This window comes from Stegodyphus dumicola, chromosome 3, assembly GCF_044657685.1.
Source record: "Stegodyphus dumicola isolate Sdum_Otavi_A_Nest chromosome 3, ASM4465768v1".
Classification (NCBI taxonomy): domain Eukaryota; kingdom Metazoa; phylum Arthropoda; class Arachnida; order Araneae; family Eresidae; genus Stegodyphus; species Stegodyphus dumicola.
The window spans coordinates 147,838,030-147,860,912 of NC_140770.1; the positions used below are offsets into that span (position 1 = coordinate 147,838,030).

Here is a 22,883-nt window from a genome sequence, read left to right on the forward strand (position 1 = left end):
TGATATTTTATTTTTAGCTATGTTAAAAAGAAAGATTTGCTTCTCAATCAAATTGTATATGGAATCTAAATATGATGTCTAAATTTAAAATGAAATATCAGGGCTAGTTCATGTTGCATAAAAGTCAAACCTTTTAGCCCAAAAGGGATGTTAGTCCTAAATGGGATATTAGTCCCGAACTGGTATTTTGCGTTGAATCATTATAAACGATGTATCACTTTTCAAATTGTTGCCACCAAGTATTATATTTAAAGAAATTAAGTAATGAAAAATCTGCATGTATCTAGAGTCATCAGATTTTGAAGAACATAGTTCTCCACCAAAACATGGGCAACTGGAAGCTCGAATCCTGAATTTGTTTTATTATCTGTTCATATTTTGTAAAATTTTAAAGAATTTTTTTATTAAAAAATCTCAACAGTTTCAAAGCAAGCAGTGGCAACATTTTAGGGAATAAAACGTTTTTATCTCCAGCACGCAAAACTGCCTATCGGAAATTCTAAAGATATGCTTTTTTAAAATATTTTGTGATTTTGTTGTTGAATCGACTTTGATCTGGCATACATACTAAGAATGTGACATTTAATAAATAAAGTAATCACCAAAAAAACGTTAATAATAAAAAGACAAAAAAAAAAAAAAAAAAAAAAAAAAAAAAAAAAGTTTTGTAAAGCCATCTTAGTAAGAAAACTGAACATTGATATCATGAACTGAGAAAAGACTGAAAAAGAGAAAAATTAAAATGTATGCCAACACTTAACACTGCATCAGGAATTCTAAACATAAATCCTTTGTCAGAAAAGTTCCAGGCCAATTTTTTTTTTTTTTTTTAAATTTCTGAATTTGCAATACTAAAAAGGACCAATGGTACCTGGTATGCAGGGGGCATAGCTAGAGGGGGGCAAGGGGGGTCATCTGTCCCCGGGCGCGTAATGGCAGACCACACATTGAGTTGAACAGTGTTAAACGAATGTCGCATACTGCGCATGCCCAGAAAACAATTTGGCGTAATTACTATGTTGGCGCGATTTGAAAAGAAGATAAATACGGTATATGGTAGATGTATTGCCATCTGATTGTAAACAAATCTGGCGTTTAAATCTTCGTAGAGTATAATGTAAATGTAAATTAATTAATGTGTTAAAATACTATTTTTTTGCTGTACTGCTCAAACAACTAGAAAGCTGAAATTATTGCGAAGTAATGTGAAGCAGTGTTTGCATTCAAAATGTAAAATATAATACCTATGAAATTCTGCACATTCCTTTGGAACTGTACAAATTTTCGTTCAAAAAAAGACTGAAATTTAGGATATATTAGTTGAAAATTTATTCATTATACTTTTAAGCAATAAAAACAATTTGGGATTTACCATACGTACATACGTAAAGAAACACTGAGGAATAGAACAAGTGCTTGCAAATAACACTGAAGAAATTTTACAATTCTTTAATGCTAGTTATTAAATTCTTTGAAATGAGAAAATAAAAGCGCGAATATACGCTAACAAACTAAGCGAGATACTCCAGTTTACAATTACTGAATTATAACATGTAAACAAATTACATTTAAATAACGAATTATTACAAACAAATATTAAATGCACTGTTATTGACAAAGTACAACGAAATATATATTAGAAAAATAAACAAGTGCAATCGGTATGGACGTTAAAATAACTAATAAGCAAAGTTCCACAACATTACAGTTGTAAACATCATTCGAGCACATTCGACAGCCATGGTGATCACAAATAAGCTAGCGTAGGGTTGCTTAGTCGCCAATATTTCTCCCCGTGCCAAAGGTACACCATCAAGCATGCACAGTAAGCGAAATTTGCTTAACATTGTTCAACTCAATGTGCGGTCTGCCATTACGCTCCCCGGGCGCAGAATCCAAGGGGCGCCAAACTGATGTTACGACATTTTAAAATTAAATGTTTTCCATCCTTGGAAAGCAGTAAGGGGCACGAAATCTTCAGTTGTCCCTGGGCGCTGAAAACCCTAGCTACGACTCTGCTGGTATGTATTCTTACTTGACATGACCTTGGCCATGTTTCCATGCGAACTTACTAGGTGATAGGGCTGTGCTTAAGAACGCATTATTCAGATTGTTGTTGCATTCGTTAAGGTGACACAATGGATGCTGATTGTGAGCAAAGAGTGAACATTCAGTTCTGCATTAGGCTCGGGAAAACCCCTACTGAAACGTGGAACATGATTATCCAAGCATATGCAGGTGAGGCACTTACAAGAAGTCATGTTTTTGAGTGGCACGAAAGGATTTGTGAAGGCAAGGATTTAGTGCAAGACGATCCCAAAGTTGGTCATCCATCTATAGCACACATCAATACAAACGTGGATCATGTAATGCAGTTATTGCAAGACCGTCGTGTAACTGTGCGTATGATATCAGAACTAAATTAGATGTGTGTCATAAGATTTTGTGTGAAGACTTAGGGAAATAGAAACTTAATGCAAGAATTGTCCCTCATTCACTAACAGATGAACAGAAAGAGGAAAGACATGATCCCACATTTGTGTCAAAGATTATTTTGATTTTTTCTTGTTTCTGCGAGTGAAAAGTTGACTGAAAGAAAAGCTTCATCAAGATTATTGCAGACATCCAACAAGCTGTGACAAATGAGGTGGCAAGCATCGCAGTTGAAGATTTCCCCACTTGCTTCCCAGAACTCCAGAAACATTGGCAGTTGTGTATAGATAGCAGCTACCTTGATAGCAGCTAGGATCGTTACTTGGTAAATGCAATTTTCTATTTTTTACTACCTTTGTCCTGGAACTTTTCTGACAAAGGATCTTTATAGCTATGCTGCTTTTAAAATAGTTTAATTTTGCCATTGAATTCTATATGGCATAAGTGCAAAGAAAACAGTATTTAATAATAAAGCTAAAAAGACAAAAAAAAAGGGGGGGTTAGGTTAGTGAGTTAATAACAGACTGCGAGCTCAGCGAGAGCATGAAAAACCTTAACAAACCCTTTTGGGCAACCCTTAAAACCTGAAACCTTTCAGGTATTTGTCTTGAAATGGGATTTTGTACTGAATCACATTTCAAGTTGTTGCCATCAAGAAATTAAATGAAGAATATGCATGAATGTATGTATATTTCTCTCACTGTGAAAAAACAACACTACTTAGAGCCATCAAATTTTGAATAACATAACCGAACCACCACCTGGAAGTCCGAATTTTTTTTTTTTTATTTATTTCATACTTTGTAAAAGTTTAACAAATGTTTGGTTAACAAACTCAACTGATTTCAAAACAAGCAATGGCAACACTGTATGGAATAAAACACTTTTATCTCCAGCATGTGAGATTGTCTGTTGGAAATTCTTAAGATATGCTGCTTGTAAATATTTTTAGCCGACTTGCTCTTGAAACGTGTATATATGTGTAAATGAAAAAAGATCGCCCTTCTGGGTGTAATGTTAAATCTGAAAGCTTTCTAATTTTTGTTTTTTTCAATAGTTATTATTTTACACGAGTATTAAACATTTCTAGATAAAATTATAGAAACAGAAAAGAAGGAAGTAAAGGGACTGGAGAAACGTATAGAATGTTAGATATTACAGTTTTTTATAAAAACGACTTTTTAAAATTAAAAATGCCAAAACATTCATATTTGCATCATTTGAAAATTGCTGTAATTAGAAATATAGGTCTACAACTGAGTTGTAGACCTATATTTCTAATTAACAACTAACAATTGTAGAATAAAGACCAAGTAAGGACTTTGTAGACAATGTGTACATACAAAAACAAAGCTTTTAAGATCTGATATATGCAATTTGGGTTTCATTTGCAGATAGAATACGAGGGGAAATGTTTAATTTTAATCAGTTCAATCATCATAAGTTTAACAATTTATAGGAGATGCATACGAAATGTATCTTGTTTAACTCCCATCCCTCTATTCTTTCAGGAAAACGTATTACTTTTGTCAGTTTAAACTCATAATATGCTAAAGTACTTCAAACGATGAAAATGTTATTCTTAAAATTCTAACTTAGATTAATTCTATAATTAAAATTTAAGGAAATTATATTTATCTTAAAAATGTTTTGCCATATATTCTGTGTTTTTTTAATAGCAGTAAATAATAGAATTAATAGTTTCATGCATATTATAATAGTCCGAGTTTTAATGATAAATGAAATTAATTACCTTTAGAATGCATTCTAATGAAAATTACTGTACTTGCACAATACTTTAATAACCACTTTTTCCTTCTTAAGATCTAAGAATAAAACTAAGCTTCCTAAGATCTTAAGAGTAAAACTTGAAAAACAATCAAGCTTTTTCATGATTAAAAAATATTTTTCTCAAAGTGAAAGACATACGCAGCAGAGTTCTGATACTTACGCTATAAATGCCAGTAAATGGATGCAAACTGACAAAATTTTCTGAAAATTCAACATGGCAAATTTAATGGTGGTTTTTAATCTCATTTATTCTAAAAAACGAGCTTTTTAACAAAAAATATACATTTATTCAAAAGAGTTCTTTACTTCAAAATATTTCCCTCTTATTTGTTCCCTTCTTTTCTCCTCTTCCTTCATCTCTTATACTAACAATAGTTTCTTTGTATAGAATTGCATTTAAAAAATATAACAATTTTATATTCAACAAACCATAATTAAATAAATAGTTATTAAGGCATGAGTATGTTTTATTTAATTGCTCACTACATTTAATGCAAAAATTAGAAAAGAAAAATGTAAAAACTCAGAAAAAAACAATCTATGCTTCATGAAATTTTAAAATCTGCATAACTCTTTAATTCCAAGATGTACATCCCGCAATACTAAATGATACTTGTCTTATAAGATAATAAGAAAAATACTGATAATTTCATCTTTTAGTAGGGATATTTTAAAAAAAAAGAAGTTCGTAACATAACTGATGATTGATATTAATATTTATAGGCTATAAACCAAATACACATTTTATCATTTTATTTTAGGAATCCACAGTTCTGCTATTAAAGAAAAAATTTCTTTTTTATTTCTTTTTTCTTTTTTATAATTATATCAACTACAAAGTTAAAGAGCCGTATCATAGACTGAATACAAATCAATGACAATAAAAATTAATTTGTTTTATAGGATGAGTTGCAATTATTAATATTTTTGCAATTTCTATTCAGATTAATACTTTGAAATTCAGAAGAGAGAATCACATCTATCAGAATTAAATATTTATTTTTTTCATTTATTTTACACAATTACAAAATTCATATAGTTTTTCCAAAAATTAAGAATTAAAACCAACGTTATATAATCAGAATAAATTCACATATATGATAATCAACATCCATTTAAAACACACATTGCATTTTGTTATTATTGTTGACAAAATTTAATATCATTCTATGATTATGATGATATAGAGTGCATTTTAGAATATGTTAAAAATAACTAATATTATAAAAATAACTTTTTTTCAACTTCAGTTTCTTAACTATGTTGACATTTAGCTACAGAAATGCATAATTATGGAACATATAATAAATTCCTCATCCAATAAATATTAACATCAAAACAAATGTTATAAAAATATTTTAATGAAATTATAATCTCATACAATAAAACACTTAAAATGATCACCTATTTGGTTTAAAAATATTAAAATTTCTAACAAATGTGGTCAGTTTAGCACAATGAAATTTTCATGATAAATACTAAATTTTAAAAAATGTATTGCATAGAATGGTTTACAATAATAAAAACACTAATATATTTAAGTTTACATTAAAAAAGCTAATTAAATCAATATGACTGCTTAGCTAATAATAACATTAATATATTAAAATCACCTTTCATTAATCATCTATGGCAGCGGTTCTCAACCTTTTGACTAATGCGTAATATCTAAACAAAAACTGAAAACCTTTAGTACCACCACTACAAAGTACTACTACCACCAGCACTCTTGAATAAAATTTAGATCGTATAAATTTACGAGTGTTAGAGAAAAAAACTCATTCAGGATGTCGGAGTTTTAATTTTTGAATATAATAGTTAAAAATACTTTGTTTTTTTGCGTACCACCAATGATACGTGTACCACCGGTTGAGAACCCCTGATCTATGGGATTGATAAAATTTGATCCTCTGATTAATTAACAGATAAAATAAACTTTGATTTAATTTGAATTTATTATACTTATTCACATTAAATTTTAACAATAAAATATATAAATAAATTAAATCACACAAAAAAATTAAAGCACTAGAAAATTTGACATATTTTGGTATTTGTTGACTAAAATGTAAGTAGAACTATAACTTTAATCTACATTTAATATTAGATGCACCAGGAAAAACTTTTGTTAAATTATACCATTAGCATTAAAATCCCTCGGCATACATCTCTAGCATATCAGCACTGCAAAGAAATGAACATCTTTATTTTTTATTATTAAAAATCTTTAAATCTTTTATTTCATCTCCCCTTTTTTTGATTGTTACATCAGTGGACATTATTAAAATTTAAAGATCTTTTTAGAATTTAGAACAGTCGATTGTTTGAATGCAGTAACATATAAATAACCTAATATCATACAATAGGTTTCAAAGGGAATATTTGAATTACGTTTCGTTCTAGGGATTGTGAATAAATAATGCTGTATTTTCTGGAAGGAGATGAAGTATTACATTAAATAAAGCTAAGTCAGTAGTAATATAGTTGATGCTTGTTATTACGATTTTCAACTTAATATACTTTTTACCAATCAAATCATTTTTGGGTATTGGTCACTATAATGAGCAGACATTATAACAACCATTCATTATTATGTTTCTTTGCTTCATCTGTCTCTTACTGTGTTGATCCATTCTATTAAAATGATGTCTAAAACTTTATTATAGGCATGCAAACTGGCAAGCTTTTCAGATCTACATTTTCAAAACAGCGTGATTTATTTTCCGAAGCAACTTGAACAACTTACATTGAAAGAAATGTTTAATAAAATAAACAAATAAATATAAAGCGCCTCTTTTTTTTTTTTTTGTAAATTTTGATACCCTTAGATCATAATTGCTCTTTATTTCATAAATTACAGTTTCATATTTTTAATTTTATAATTTCTGCAAGTCATCTTACCGGATTTAAATTGATGATCTATAATCCGGAAAAACCCCTAATCCAGAATCGCCAAAGTCCCAACGAGTCTGGATTAAAGACTTTGTACTGTACTGTCTGTCTCTTAGAACAGCCACCGTCAGTGTCTGGTGGTGACGGTTGCTATTAGTAGGGGTGAGCCATGGCCAAAAATAATAACAAAATAGAATTTCTATTGTTTGATGTTGGCAAACTGAAAAGTGTGCCAGAATGGCAATAATTTCAGACTATGAAGGACTGCTAGAACTGCAACATTTGAATCTATGTTATGCTCAAAGATGGCAGCCTGTTTTTTAATTCTATTAAATTTCAAATTTTCGTAATGTATATAATTAAATATTAATTAATACAAGAGCTAGAAGCTACACGTTCCCGACCTCTGAACTAAACCAATCTTGTTGAATGTTAACAATGGCTAAAACATGGATGTTACGTCGTGATTACAAAAGAATCTATTCAGATTTACAGCTTTTGGTACGGAAGAAACTAGCAGGCTTTCTAAGAAACTTAACAGCATTAGAAATCCCGAGAATAGGGATGCTCAACTGGGAGGAATAACACCGTTTATCCCAAAGAGGAATATCATAATTTCAGAGAGGAATGAGATCAGTTTTTTATTTACCTGTTAAGTGGTTTATTTTTAGTTTACAAGTATAAAAAACTACTTTTGTCAATGTCATCAGTGCTAAATAAGTTTGTTACTTTTTTCTATAATGATATTCATTTCATTCTATTATTATCTGCCAACATACTTTAAATTATCTATAAAATAAAGCTGCATAGGTATGTGAGATTTCAAACTCACTTTTAGTCTCTCAACATGAAGGTGTTTGGTGTGTATTTAATTATGGCAAAGCACACTAGGGCTATCTGCCTAAGAGGAGAGATGCCTTCGTGGAGGACTTTCTAAGGGAAATTGGCTCGTATACACATTACACATGGGGAAAACCACGAAAACGCCCATGCAGCCAGCCCGTTCACGGGATTCGAACCTCAGTGGACCGAACTACAAGTGTTCAGCGACTTTACCGCTCGGCCGCTGATGGGCCTATCTCTCAACATGAAGAATTTTGTCTTTAGAAAAAAGCAGTCACCAGCTCTACCAAAACTTTAATCATTATTTCTAGCACCATAAGCCTAGTTCACAAAAATATGTCAGCACAGAAATATGAAATAAAGCATATGGTTTTATACAAAATTACTAAGATTCACAATCATGGTTTTCTATCATCTTCATTTGCTTTAAAAAATATATTTTCAATATCCCAAACCACTCATATATAGAAAATATAAAAAGGATGTACATAAAATGTCTCTGCATCTTCCAGTTAGGAAATAAGTTTATTTTACAATAGAATACATCCTTTTTGGACATAACAACAATATAGAACTAACCCTTTCTTCATATTTATAGCTAGGTGATTGCTTGCATTTTGAGCACCAATAGGTAGAACATTACTGAAAATTCCAGTCACCTTTTCAACTACAATTATTTTATAAATGGATGTCAAAATTTTATTTTCTTTCAAAATTTTTAATGTGCAAATTATCTCTGCATAATTTTACAGATGAAACACAGTGCTAACTCAAATTTGCAAAATTTAGAGGCTGTACAAAACATTAAAATTTATTAATGACTATAAAGTTACATAATCAGTCCTTTGAAACTGATAAAACCATAAAGTAAAATGCTTACTAATTTATATTTTGCTTCCAATGTCAATTATACTGCAATAAATTATCTGCTGCAGACAATATGGACAAGTCAATTATCAAATTATTGAGCCTGGATTTTGATCTCAGAGAACACACAAATGACTCTAACTGTAAAACATCTTTATGGCATGGTCACACTTTAAAATTAATCAAGCCAAAAGTATTCCCAAGATGCTGAAGGAGGGATGCAAGGTCCTTAAATTCCATCTTGAAGATGTTCTCAGTCAAATAGACACAGAAATCATTTTGTTATCGAAGTTGACTAAAAAATCTCAGATACAACAAAAGATATTTTTAACATCATTTATAACTATTCACATGGCTATTTCGGTGCTTATGGCTGATGATAAAGTCACAATGAGGATACAAATTGCATTTTCATAATGCCATTTTTTGTCATTTCAATTTTCTAGACTGATTTTAAGGTAAATGGTAATAATAAAAAATAAATTAACCAAAATACCAATTTAATCAACATTCACAAAATATTTATGAACTGAGTTTATGTATATTTTGATAAATAGTACATCTAATTTGATAAATACAATGATTAGTATTCATAAATTAGAAAACAAAGAAAGACAGATCAACATTAACACATTGATGGCGACATGGGTATTCATTGTTCTTTTCGTGCGGTAGTGCTTGAATTAGTGGTCTGTTTTATGAATCTTCCTAGTGAAGTAATAACAACAAAAAAGAAAAAAACATTTCTTTAATTAATACGAAGGATCTGCTAGGAAGACGAGAAAGCGATGCAAAGAATGCTATAAACGCTTAATAAGTCTAAAATGTATTCAGTACACCACAAATAGAGCAAAGAAAGTAACAACATATTGCAATAATTGTGAGGGTTGGTACTTTGTTTTGCCTACTTTAAAAAATTGCATAGAAAAAAATTAATAATTATATTTAATATATAAGTTACATTTTACGTTATTTGTTTCGTATTGAATGTTTGATTATAATGTTGAAAAGTTAATGTATACTGTTGAATAATTAAAATAAAATAAAATTTTGTACTACGTATTTTTTTATATATAAGCGTGATCCATCGGTGAATCATGCTGCCTCATGGAACAATCAAGCATGACCCACCGGTGGGTCATGCCACCCCACAGAACAGACAAGTATGACCCACCGGTGGGTAAGGCCAGCGTCAATGTGTTAAATATTACTCTAATTCATAAATAAGTTTATTCCATGTAATTTCACTAAGAAAATATTTGATTAACTATATAAAAAGTTTCAAAAGACACAGATTATTATTATTTTAAATCATCAAATGTGCCAACCTGCCAAAATCAAAAATTGAGTTTTTTTAAAGAAGTCAGAAGAATTTCAGTAATATCAAACATTATTTTTAAATACTTACAATACATAAATAATTTAAAATAACAAACTATAACTACTGTTTAATTCATACTTGAAAGTGCTATCACAGATTTTTAGATGCAATTAGTAAAAAAAAAGCTCAAATATTAAAAAATACATATATATATTTCTTATTTGAAACATTTTATAGAAAGAAAATAGTTTATGATATGCTATGAATTTAAAAACCTTACTAAGGTGCTAAGAATCATAATCTCTAGCATATAAAAAAAATATCACAAGGTGTAATAAAAAGAAAGTACTAAAAATTATCTCACACTCTGCATTGCTACGGAGAAGTGTCAAAATGATTAGCATTATTTTAGATAATTCAAAAGTTTAAAATTCACTTTTAAACTCACTTTCAATAAAGCACTTTTAAGCTTTCCAACTGGACATCATTAAGTATCTATCCTTGTTTGTTTTATACCTTTATTCTTGTTGGTTTTAAAGTTCTAATTTATAACTGCAATTCATCTGTTTCAGTGTGAACATCTTTGTCTTTGAAAACTAAGCAAAGTAAAACTGGATGTCTGTTAATCTATTCGACGTTAGTGCAGACATTTTTATTACATATTTATTATATTATATATATACATGGGCTATCATATAAATACTTTTTGGTGATATTACGGATTGCTACATAAATACTTTTTGGCTACATGGTGCATTGTTTCATGAACACTTTTTCACAACTTTGCAGTGCAGTTAATTCAGATGTACCATGTACTCTCTTTTCAAAATACTTGAAATACCAGTCTTCAACCTATCACTGTTGATATATTGTCAGCACCAAGAGCTAAACAGTTAAGCAGAACTCCATTTTCATAAAAAAAAATTAGTAACTAGAAGCACTATATTAAAATCTGTCACATCTACTTTCAAACTGACAGCACTTAAAAAAAAAAAAAAAAAAAAAAAAAATTAAACACCTGTATTCACTTTTTGAGGCCACAGGATTAGAAAGAATAACAAAAATTGCACTGATATTATACTTCCTACCAAAATAAAACAGATAACAGTTGTTTTTAAAAAAGCAATAACTGAAAATTTACTTTTCACATCCATTTCTATAACAACTGCAGTGATTTTGGCCCTTGCAGATGAAAATTTCTTGGCGCTTTTATTAACGTAAAACATTTTTCTAAATAAAACTGCAGCATAATTGGAGGCATCCAAATTATGCTCAATAAGGTCAAAAATATGCATTCTGCATTTAAAATCTTTTTAAGTTTTTAAAATATTTTGTTTCTTCATAAAATGTAATTTTTCATACAACCTATGCTGTCCTTTGGTTTTCTTCCCTTCCATGCAAAATAAAAAATTCACGATGACAAATAGTACATATGGCATACATTTTTGGAAAAGTATGTGAAATCTTACTTTCCTCACACACATAACCCGAGAAATAAGAATGCAAATCCTTACACAACATCAACATGCACATGAAACTCATACTGTTTAGCAACAGAAAAAATGTAAAGAACTGCTTTGATATCAGATTTGCAGGAGTGTGAAAGGAAACAAGAATCTCCCGTCTAAACTGGGACAGTCAGCACATCTCAATCATTTTTTCCTGCTCTAAAATGTTTCAACAAAAGACAGGACAGTGCAGAATGATAGTGAAAGGTAACAGTGCACAATGAAGTGAGAGGTAACAATGCAAGGTGCTTGCTTAAAAAGCTACAAATTATTATGATGTAAAAATTGGAAAAAATAAAATAGAATCTACATCCGAATTTCATTTGTAATAATTGCCTTATTTTTCAAATGAACAGCAATAGCTTCTGTAAAATTATTAGAAAATGTTTCTGGAGACTTAATACCATACGGTGACTGTGATGGTGTATTTGACCTACTACGCAAATTATATCTCCTCCCTGGTGCTTGTTCAGTCTGAAAATAAAGAAATAACATGTTAAAAGAATTTAGGGGGGGGGAAAGGTAATTTCTTTTATTTTAGAAATTATATATTAGACAGATTTCAGCTTAATATGCTGAAAAAGGAAATTATTGGAAGTTTCATACAAGAATTATTGTGGATGAAATAATAGTTACATACTTATCTACAGACATCATTCTAAAAATATTAAAAATATTAATTCATGCTTATTCACTGTTAACTATCAATTTTTGGAAAAGGAACATTGCCTCCTTACTTTATCTGAAAATAAATTATGTGACTTTATTTAAAAATCAATAAACAACAGTAATATAATAAAAAATATGGCAAGTGTATATGTATTCAACAGTGTTATTCATTCCAAACAGCACAACACAGTGGCCAAATTAAAACTGGTCTACAAATGCATTTTTGGAATTTCCCGAAAACGTACTCTAAGCACAAAGAGATCATTAGAAAATGGCCCAGACACACCTGGCCGAAAAAAGAGCATGCGATAGTGACCATTTGTTTGAGCAAGAGGTGCAGACATACTTAATGATCAACTTAATGCAACACAAAAATTGTGCTAATGCTAAAACAGCATATTTAAGCTTTAAAAGTCTAGGGGGTTTAGAAAGGTTTCACTTAAAAGTAAGGAAAGGTAATCCAAATGCATTTCTACCCCCTTTTAGCTACCACTGTATAAGGAAACTATTACTGTTTTGAAATCTTTTCTTTGGGGGTCTTTCCTTTTGCTTTTGGTAATTTTCAGATAAGAGGTTAGGGAATAATACAAAGAATTTTCTTCTCTTTTCTGTTGTCTCTTTTCCCTAAACTAGCAATACATATGATAGTAAGATTTCGTAGCTAAGTAGTTGTTGAATTGTGGAATATTAACTTTTGAAAATATGTCTTAGCAGCAAATACCTCCTATATACGCTTAAAATCAGTACATAGTCTAATCAAATTTTATTTGTTTTCAAACTGAATTTAGTTTAATCAGAATTACATGTACTCAATAATAGTTTTAATTTATACTCAATGATGTTTAACTATTTGTTTCTTGCATAAATCAACAATTCGCATTCATTTTGTTACAAACATCGTGTAACAGCTTATGTTTCTATTTATATAGTAAACGAATCCCCTTGTACTGTTGTGATATTAGCTTCATTTACCTTTTTCATTAGCATTCTTATTCAGTTTTTTTTTTTTTTTTTTAAATTTATTGAATCTCCCCATTGTATCATATGTATTTCATCTTTCAATTGCATAATTTACAGTTTTGTGACAAAAGCCCCCTTTTTTCCCCTTTAGCATGTTCCCCCCCTTTTTTTTAAACATTCTCCTCTACTATTTTAAAAAAAAAAGATTTTATTAATTATATTTTTATTGTATTGCATCGCATTTGCATGCTTTAGGCGGCAATATTAAATACAAAAATTACAGAAAAAGGGGAAATATAAAGAAAGTGAAAAATGACGACAATGAAAAATTGGTAAAATTAATACTGATATTCATTAAATTTCAAGTAGATTTATTAACCTTATTTATTTACTTATATAGATGCACAGAGGTCAAGCCATAAAATCAATGAACACTGATAGCTAGGTTTGGTTCAAATTTCTGTGGACTAGCTGACTGCATGTGGTGTCTTGTATAACATGAATACAAACCAATTTCTCTTGAAAAGTCCTCCTGAAAACCCCTTAAGAGTACGTACTGCTGATCTCATAGAAAACCCTGACTTCGTAAGGGGAATTAGTTTCTTTCCATTAAATCATCAACAATTGGAATATCATCGTATTTCATTTCTTTTGAGTTTTTAAATAAAAATTCTATGCCGAATGTGAAAAAAAATATCAATTAATGTAATCTTTGAATTTAAATCTGTGATTACTCAAATATACAGGGTGATTCTAATTTTTTTTTTTTTTTTTCAAATTTGGAGGGGTGATAGTATCAATAATTACCAATGAACATAGGATCGCATTCCATAGGAACGGCTGACGCACCCTCCTGAAGATGTTAATTTTCTCCACGGCAATAAGGATTCTCGCCATGAGGTCTTCAGCTGAGTTCACAGGCATCTCGTACACTAAAGATTTCATCTGCCCCAAGAAGATAAAGTCCATTGGGTTAAGGTTCGGTAAGCTAGGAGGCCAAGCAATAGGTCCGCCACATCCAATCCATCATGCAGAATGTGTGGCACTCAAAAGGTTACGGGCCGTGACGGAACAGTGTGCTGGGACTCTTGTGCATAAACCACATGTCCTTGATGGGGAGTGGCACAGCCTGCAATAAACTGGGAAGTACTTGTTCAAAGAAGATATGTTATGTTGCACTGGTCAAACAGTCTGGCATGATGTAAGGGCCTGACAGGTAGTCACCTAGGATACATGTTCCAGACGTTTATGGAAAATTTCTGCTGGAGTTTATGAGAGGCAATGCAGTAGGGATTGCTGTCAGACCAAACGTGCTGATTGTGCATGTTGAAAATGCCTTCTCTGCTGAATGTTGCCTCATCACTAAATAATATTAATGCAGGAAATTGTAGATCATTATTCCTCATTTCAAGCATCCACTGCACAAATTCTGCTCGGCAGGGATAATCATCCATGTCCAAAGATTCCTTTTTGCATGTGGTAGGGTTGCATGCCTTCCTCGTGTAAAGTAAGCCACACCACTAGCTGAGAAATACCCATTTTGTATGTCACTGCTCGCGTACTTGTGGATGGAGCTGCTTCTAATCTAGTCAAAACTTGCTCTTCCATTTCTGGCATTCATGCATTTCGCGAACATTCTGCATTGCTTTTTGAGATGGCAAAAGAGCTGGTTTCTCGCAGTATTCGATTAAACACTGGAATAGGTTGCATGACTTAGAACCCGCTGTTCATACAATCTTCATATTTCGCACCCCTTCCCTTTGCGAGGTGAATACCTGCCAATCCCTCATACATGTACTCTGCCATAGCATTTACGAAAAGTTTCAGACGATGTTATCAAGGTAATACTTGAAGCGATGATGTGTCTTTTCCAAGGACACCATTTGCTCTGATTGGCTTTCTCTGGTACCAACTAAGAGCATAATGCTGCTTCTTCTCAGTACAAACTTGCATATGGTTACCTCTTGATAGTTTTAGGAGACAGATAGTCTCCTTGTCCATCCTTGATGCATCTCTACTTTCCTATTTTCTGCCTCTCAGAGTAAAATGCTACCCTATGTTCTATGGTAATTATTGCTCGTCTGGATGGGTACTATCACCCCACTTAAATTGTAAAAGTAATTTAGAATCACCCTGTATATCTATGATATATATATAATGTTGTATGAACTTAAATCCATTTAGTGCGAATACAAGTTATTATTACTTGCGCTACCAGGAGCTGTAGCTCCACGAAATATTTCGATGCTGTATTACTAAAATATAAACTAAGAAGAAATATTTGTCTGGAAAAAATTGTAAACTCCCGAAAAAGACTGTCAAAATTAATGTTGGAAGACATGCTGATGCATGAAAAAAATTAATCTGACTGTTGTGATATGTGAAAAGTTAACTTACATAAAAAATAGATTGACGGAAAAAAATATATATATATGAAAAGTTAAAACATATAAAAAATATATGGACTGAAAAAATGCTAATACATAAAATGCAAAAACTAAAATGAAAACATAGTTTGCAACAATACAAAAATTACATAGCGGAAAATGGTAAATTAACCCACTCGTACCCTCAATTGGCTTTGCAAGGGAAAAAACTGAGTGTCGAACTACGCTAAATACCATTACGCGTTTCGCCGAAACAGACCATTGAAGCTCTTGCTTAATGCGAAAATTTTTTTTTTATAAAAAACATGAATATTCCCGAATAAATCTTTTTCGGAGCTTCACTGCTCTGTTCCTTTTTCCCGATGCGTCTGCCGAAAAACACATCAGGGTGTTAAAAGTAATTGCAACTCCGAGCAATGTAAATTTAAAATTAAAATAAAATAAATAGCGGTCTGCTATTAGTCAAAAAATTACAACAACGTACGGGCTGGTCCTGTATAGCTTAAATAAGAGATAACTTTTATAAAGAGAATGGTGCTGTAATCAAATACAAATGAAATTTAATTTGTAAGAAAACAAACGTTGTAGGGTCTTATTAGGACCAAAAAAACACAGACAATAAAAACGAAAAAACTGACCTGAGAGGTACCGTCCTTTGCATCCGAAAAATTTTTAGAAAAGGGTGCAAAACCCCTCCGAGTATAACCAACCTTCCTTTTTGTTGTGTGACGTAGATGGGGGAAACAATAAAAACTGCATAGGCCAATGGGCTGAGATTGTAGTTTGGCGGGAATGCCTGTCCCCCCCTTTTTTATAGAGGGTGTGACAAACGAGAAAAGACACGGAAAGAACTCAAAATGGCGTCAGTCAAGTTGTTAGAAGAACAAAACTGCTAAAAATAAGTGAAAATGGCTAATTCAGCTAAAATTACTTATTTTTGGCCACAAAAGAAAGAGTAAATTGGAAAAAAGTCATTTGTTAATAAAAGTCGTCATTCTTCAAGCTAGAGGGCTGTCAAGCTACTATGAAAAATGAAAAGGCCCGATTTGTTAATAATAGTAGAGTTTGGCCTTCTAAGTAATTTAAAACTATTAATTAATAGTATTAAAGTAGTGCCAAAATCTTTGGAGGAAAGAAAATGTATTTAGGAGAAAAATCTGTACATTTATACAATTTTTACATTAGATTATCTGAATCAGCCATCCACTTTATACCGTCCCATTGGGCTTTAAGTATAAAATTTCATTATCCAAAACAAATTATCTAAAAATTGATAAGGCTAATGCAAGCTTTTTTTAAGGTATTTTTAATTATTTTATGAGGAATTTGGTTATTTTTCAAGATTGTGACAAAGTAAAGTATTTCTTCTTGTAAATGTTCTGTAGTATTACATATTCTTTTTATTCTAAGTAGCTGTGAAAAAATTGTGTTAATGATGATTCTTTTGGAAATATTAGAATTCCAGTTGGTTAACTTTAGTGTAGAAAAAGTGAATTCTCTTCTCTTGTCGTAGACTTTAATAAAATTGTAATTAATAATATTTAGGTCAAGATATACTACATTATTTTGCACCGTATTTGTATTATTTAGTTTTAAGCAAGTTGGGTAGATATTAGCAGCTTCTATTTTGTTATGGTTGTTAAAGGCTATGATATCATCAATGTAACGATATATATGTTGGTAAAATTTATGTTCTTCTTTGTTTAGTGAACGGACAAAGGTCAATTCTTTTGTGAAAATGAATAATTCACACACAGCGCTCGAAAATTTCCCCCCCCCCATTGGGATTCCTTGAATTTGTTTGAAGATGCTATGGTTAAAGAGAATAAAATTATTGAAAAGCACACTCGAAAGATAAAGTTGCCATTTTTCGTTATCAATTATTGTCGAAATCTGTGGAATTATATCTGGTAGAGCAAGTAACCTGGTATAAATTTCTTCAAGTGGTAAGGTAGTATACAGGTTCTCGAAATCGTAGCATTGTATTTGGAGTGAGTCTATTTGGAGTGAGTTAATTGTCTTAATCACGAGTTCGTTACTTGTAATCATCCAGTTGCAATGCAGATCCTGAAAATCATAGTTATTAATCAAGTCACGTATTAAACGAAGTTTTTTTGCAAAAAGATAATCTATTTCTTTAAGATAACTTTTGGTACTATTGGCTATAAACCTGAATTTAATAGGAGACTTATGAAATTTGGAAGCATATAGAGATTAGCAAATCTGTTATTATAGTTCCGGGGATGTATCTTAAGTCTTTTATGTAGTGCGTTAAATTTATTGATAAGAATTTTGGTGTTGGTAGTAATTTTTTGGTAAGTGCCATTACTATTTAGTTCTTTGTGCAAAAGGTCGAAGTAAAACTTTTTTCAAATAATACTAAAATTGTTGCTAGCTTTGTCAATTTTTGTAATGATAAAATTATCTTGTTGTTTTTTTATTAGATCATATGTGTAAAGAGTTGAAAGAAGGTGTCTTGAAAAGTAAATGTTGAAATTCTTTAATCAGTGCAGCTTTCCATTCAAGAAAAGTAGTAGTAGTAAATTGGATTTATTACTAACTAAGATGATAAATTTATCAAGATCTTGATTGAATTGTTTGAGGCATAAATGTTTATTGATACTGAAAGTAGGACGAAATTTGGTTCCAAGTTGTAAAAGGGCTCGCAATTCTAAGTCTTCAATGATGTTAAGATCTCCTGTAATAACATGTTGGTGGAAAGAATCGACATATATTTGGTAAAGAGGTAGTTGGCAATTACACATGCTATTTTCTTGTATCTCGTGGTGGTTGATAACGAGTTGACCTAAGTTCTTTTCAAATTTAAAGCAGGGCTTAATTTGTAGTTGTTGGTCAGGAAGCAAGTGTTGATATTTTTTTTAAATGCTAGGTATTTTAAGTTGATCGTAAGAAGGGTGTTTGAATTGTACCGTACAAAACAGTTTTTTGTAAAAAAAAATGCTATTTTTTAGTTTAAAATTGCAGAAGTCAATAATTAGGTTTTTAATGATTTGTAAACATTGAAAATGTTGATCCATTACTTTAATCAGATTCCATGAAGTAGTATTCTTAAATGTATGTAGTAGTTTAATGGCATTCTTTGCAAATTCTTTATGTTCAAGGAAATGAATGAAGATTTTTAACTATTAATTTCAGATCTTGCGTAGAAAAAAAATTTTTGTGTTTGGAATCACCTCCTCTGGACGTTATATTGCTAAAAAATCTGAATTGTCCATATATTGAGACTTCTGTCTGTCTATTGGTGATATGACTCAGATATGCATTTAGTCCGTAAGGATAAAGTGACTTTTTTTGAAGTATGTAGATGGATTCCATAAACAATCTAAGTTTTGTGTTCGGTACAATATCGAGCACAGTAATTTCTATGTTATCAAAATTATGCATATTATAATGCTCCAGAATAGCAGTATGCTGACTATTTTTTGTGAGATTATTGCTGTTATTTTTATATTTTTTAATATGAGATCTATGGTTATTAATTCTGAGGTTGAGAGGGTTTTTTGTTTGACCTATATATGTGAAAGAACATTCTTTACAAGTGATTTGGTAGATACAATTGTGAGTCTTTCATAGTGATTGTGTCTTATTAGTTTTAGTAGGAAGTGGAGTAGCATTAGCCTTACAAGTTTTTCAAAGCATGTTGCTTCCTTTAATTATCTAATGGTATTTAGCCTAGTTTGACACTCAGTTTTTTTCCCTTGAAAAGGGTACGAGTGGGTTAATTTACCATTTTCCACTATGTAATTATTGTATTTTTGTATTGTTGCAAACTATGTTTTCATTTTAATTTTTGCATTTTATGTATTAGCATTTTTTCAGTCCATATATTTTTTATGTGTTTTAACTTTTCATATATATATATATATTTTTTCCATCAATCAATTTTTTATGTAAGTTAACTTTTCACATATCACAACGGTCAGATTAATTTTTTCATGCATCAGCATGTCTTCCAACATTAATATTTTGACAGTCTTTTTCAGGAGTTTACAATTTTTTCCAGTTTTTCCAGACAAAAATTTCTTCTTAGTTTATATTTTAGTAATACAGCATTGAAATATTTCGTGGAGCTATAGCTCCTCGTAACTTTTAGCAAGATCGCTGCAATGTTTCTAGAGGGAAAATGAAAGGGAATTTATGAAATTCTATAGTTTTTATAAGGTGCGAAGGTCATTGGAGAAGTGGCAGGGAAAAATTTTTAGACAATGACTATTTTTGCAACCTGAATGGCGGTGGAAGAATTTCTCTGGCCGAAATTTCAGTCATATGTGGTGCGACAGGTACCATCAATCACTATATGTTCGAGTGTGAAATCACCACAGACCAACATTACCAGCCATACAGAGCTGAAAATGCATACGTATGGCTAAAACAACTCCAAAAGAGTATGCTACTACGAAACAAACTTAAAACTTTCATAGACTACCAGGCAATGAACTGCGAAAATCTTAAAACAATCTTAAAAAAAAAAAAAAAAAAAAAAAAAAAAATTCAGCACAGTCAAAGTCTTCACAGAGTCTCTTTAATAACCACAGGTCATAAATACCCAGCTTTCGAAGTTTGCTTTTTGAGATGGCAAAAGAGCCAGTTTCTCTCAGTATTCGATTAACACTGGAAAAGGTTGCATGACTTAGAAACGGCTGTTCATACAATGTTCATACTTCGCGTCCCTTCCCTTTGTGAGGTAAATACCTGCCAATCCCTCGTACACGTACTCTGCCATAGCATTTACGAAAAGTTTCAGACAATGTTATCAAGGTAATACTTGAAGTGATGATGTGTCTTTTCCAAGGACACCATTTGCTCTGATTGGCTTTCTCTGGTACCAACTAAGAGCATAATGCTGCTTCTTCTCAGTGAAAATTTGCATATGGTTAATTCTTGATAGTTTTAGGAGACAGATAGTCTCCTTGTCCTTTCTTGATGCATTTCTACTTTCCTATTTTCTGCCTCTCAGAGTGGAATGCAAAATTATGTTCTATGGTAATTTTTGCTCGTCTGGATGGGTATTATCACCCCTCTTAATTTGTAAAAGTAATTTAGAATCACCCTGTATATACACATAGATATATGCATATATCTATATATATAATCATAGATATATGCATATACACATAGATGTATGCATATATCTATACCATATATATATATAGTTTATACCCTATTATATATATATATATCTAGAAGCTACTCTGTTACATAACCATTCATATAAATGCTGAGTCATAAGTTCTCCTAGACAGATGCCTTCTCGCCTTCGTCCTGCTAACGCTTCCGCTATGCTCCTCTTTCTTTGTTAGAACGTTATGACGTATTAAAGTTTAAAGTCAGTCGTATCTAATAGTTCAATTACTGAATAAGTTATTTGATTAACTTCATCTGGAAAAAGTCATCTGCTATAAATTAAAATAAAGATATGCTTGCTGTTAAAAGTGAAAAGTCCTGAGTCGTCATTTTTCTCTGTACTTCAATCATCCCAGCTTCGTCAACCATCTGCCAGAACATGTAATGGAATAGCCTCACCACTCGCTCACGATGTGGTACATACTGATCATGCTGCTTTAGTTTGACTTAAAAATATAAAACACCCTACTGGTCGTCTATTTAGGTGGTCTTTAAAATTATCTATGTATGATTTTGATATAAAATATAAAAAAGGATCTACTAATGTTGAAGCTGATATGCTCTCTAGAAATCCTATGTGTCAACATTTAAGATCGCAAGTTAATTTATTATCATTAGAAGAAATAAAAGAATATCAAAATTTAGATAATGTTTGTAATACTAAGTATAGGAAAATGACTGATGTCTTAACTATTAAAAAACAGGGATTGTACAAAATTGTGATACCCATGTCTCTACGTACGAAATTACTTGAAAAGGCCCATATACAACTTGGTCATATTGGTGTATCATCTATGCTAAATTTGTTATCTTTACAATATTATTGGCCAGGAATTGTTCAAGATGTTAGAAATTATTGTAAACATTGTGAAGTATGTCAGTTTAATAAGAAAAGTAAATAAAAGAAATTTGGTTTAATGCAGAATTTACCATCAATTAGTGAACCTTTTGAAACATTATCTATTGATACTGTAGGTGGTTTAAATTATTATAATTCTACTTAAAAGTATATTCACATAATTATTGATCATGCAACTAGATATATCTGGACTTTTGCTTCCAAAAGTGTAACTACAGATACTTATATAAATTGCTTAAAACAAATTTTCCAAATTCAGGTCCCTAAAAAGATTTTAAGTGATAGGAACGCTGCTTTTACATCTTCAAAATTTAAGCACTTTTTAAGGAATCATAATGTAAAACAATTGCTAACTACTGCAAATAGACCCCAAACTAATGGTAAAATTGAACGTGTTAATCAAACTATTATAACTAGATTAAAATGCAAACTAAATTCTTATCACGGTAATATAGCATGGACAAAATTATTACCCCAAGTAACTGAAGAGTATAATAATACCCCTCATTCTGTAACAAAATTCCCTCCATCATATTTAATGTATGGAAAATTACCTTATGATTCCTTAATTCAAAATCAAGAATTATATCCGTCAATAGAAGAAGCCAGAAAAATAGCTCAAAAGAGATCTGATGATTATCATAATGTAAATAAAGAAAGATATGATATTCATTTTAAACCTAGTAATTTTAAAATTGGTGATTTAGTAATGTATGAAGAATTTCAATACCCTAATACACGTAAATTATCTCCTCCATTCTCAGGACCTTATAAAATTTTAAAACAATATTCTGAAGTTACTTATGAAATAAATATACCTAATCCTTTAACTAAAAAGAAATCAGAAATTGTTCATTCAACTAGATTAAGACCTTTTAATCCAGCAAGTGAGTTTAAGTTAACTGTCTGAAATAGTAGAATTCCTATCTCTGTTCAAAATTAATATTAATTTTTTTTTAAATTCTCTTTTAAACATTTTCCTGATTATGACCTTTAATACCTGATTTAGACTTAAGCCCTAACTATGACAAGTTATTTTCCCGACTATGACAAATTATTCTCCCAATCTTGACCTTTTATATCTTTCACATAATTTGAATTATTTTGTAGCAAAAATGTTCTTCTTATTGTAGGATAATATTTGTTTCTAATTTACAACATTATAAAAAAGACTTTAACTTGATTATACAAGTTATCCGTCTTATAAT

The 22,883-nt window shown here is 30.8% G+C and overlaps 1 protein-coding gene across 1 annotated transcript in view; it reads right to left on the reverse strand.

Annotated features, from left to right (window-relative positions):
- Positions 1-4,453: 4,453 nt before the first annotated feature.
- Positions 4,454-22,883, reverse strand: part of LOC146998113 (uncharacterized) — a 39,581-nt gene continuing 21,151 nt past the window's right edge. Inside the window, exon 6 of the mRNA XM_085813437.1 lies at positions 4,454-12,129. Within this exon, the coding sequence (XP_085669563.1) occupies positions 11,962-12,129 (168 nt within the window). The 3' untranslated portion in view covers positions 4,454-11,961. The remainder of the gene's footprint in view (positions 12,130-22,883) is intronic.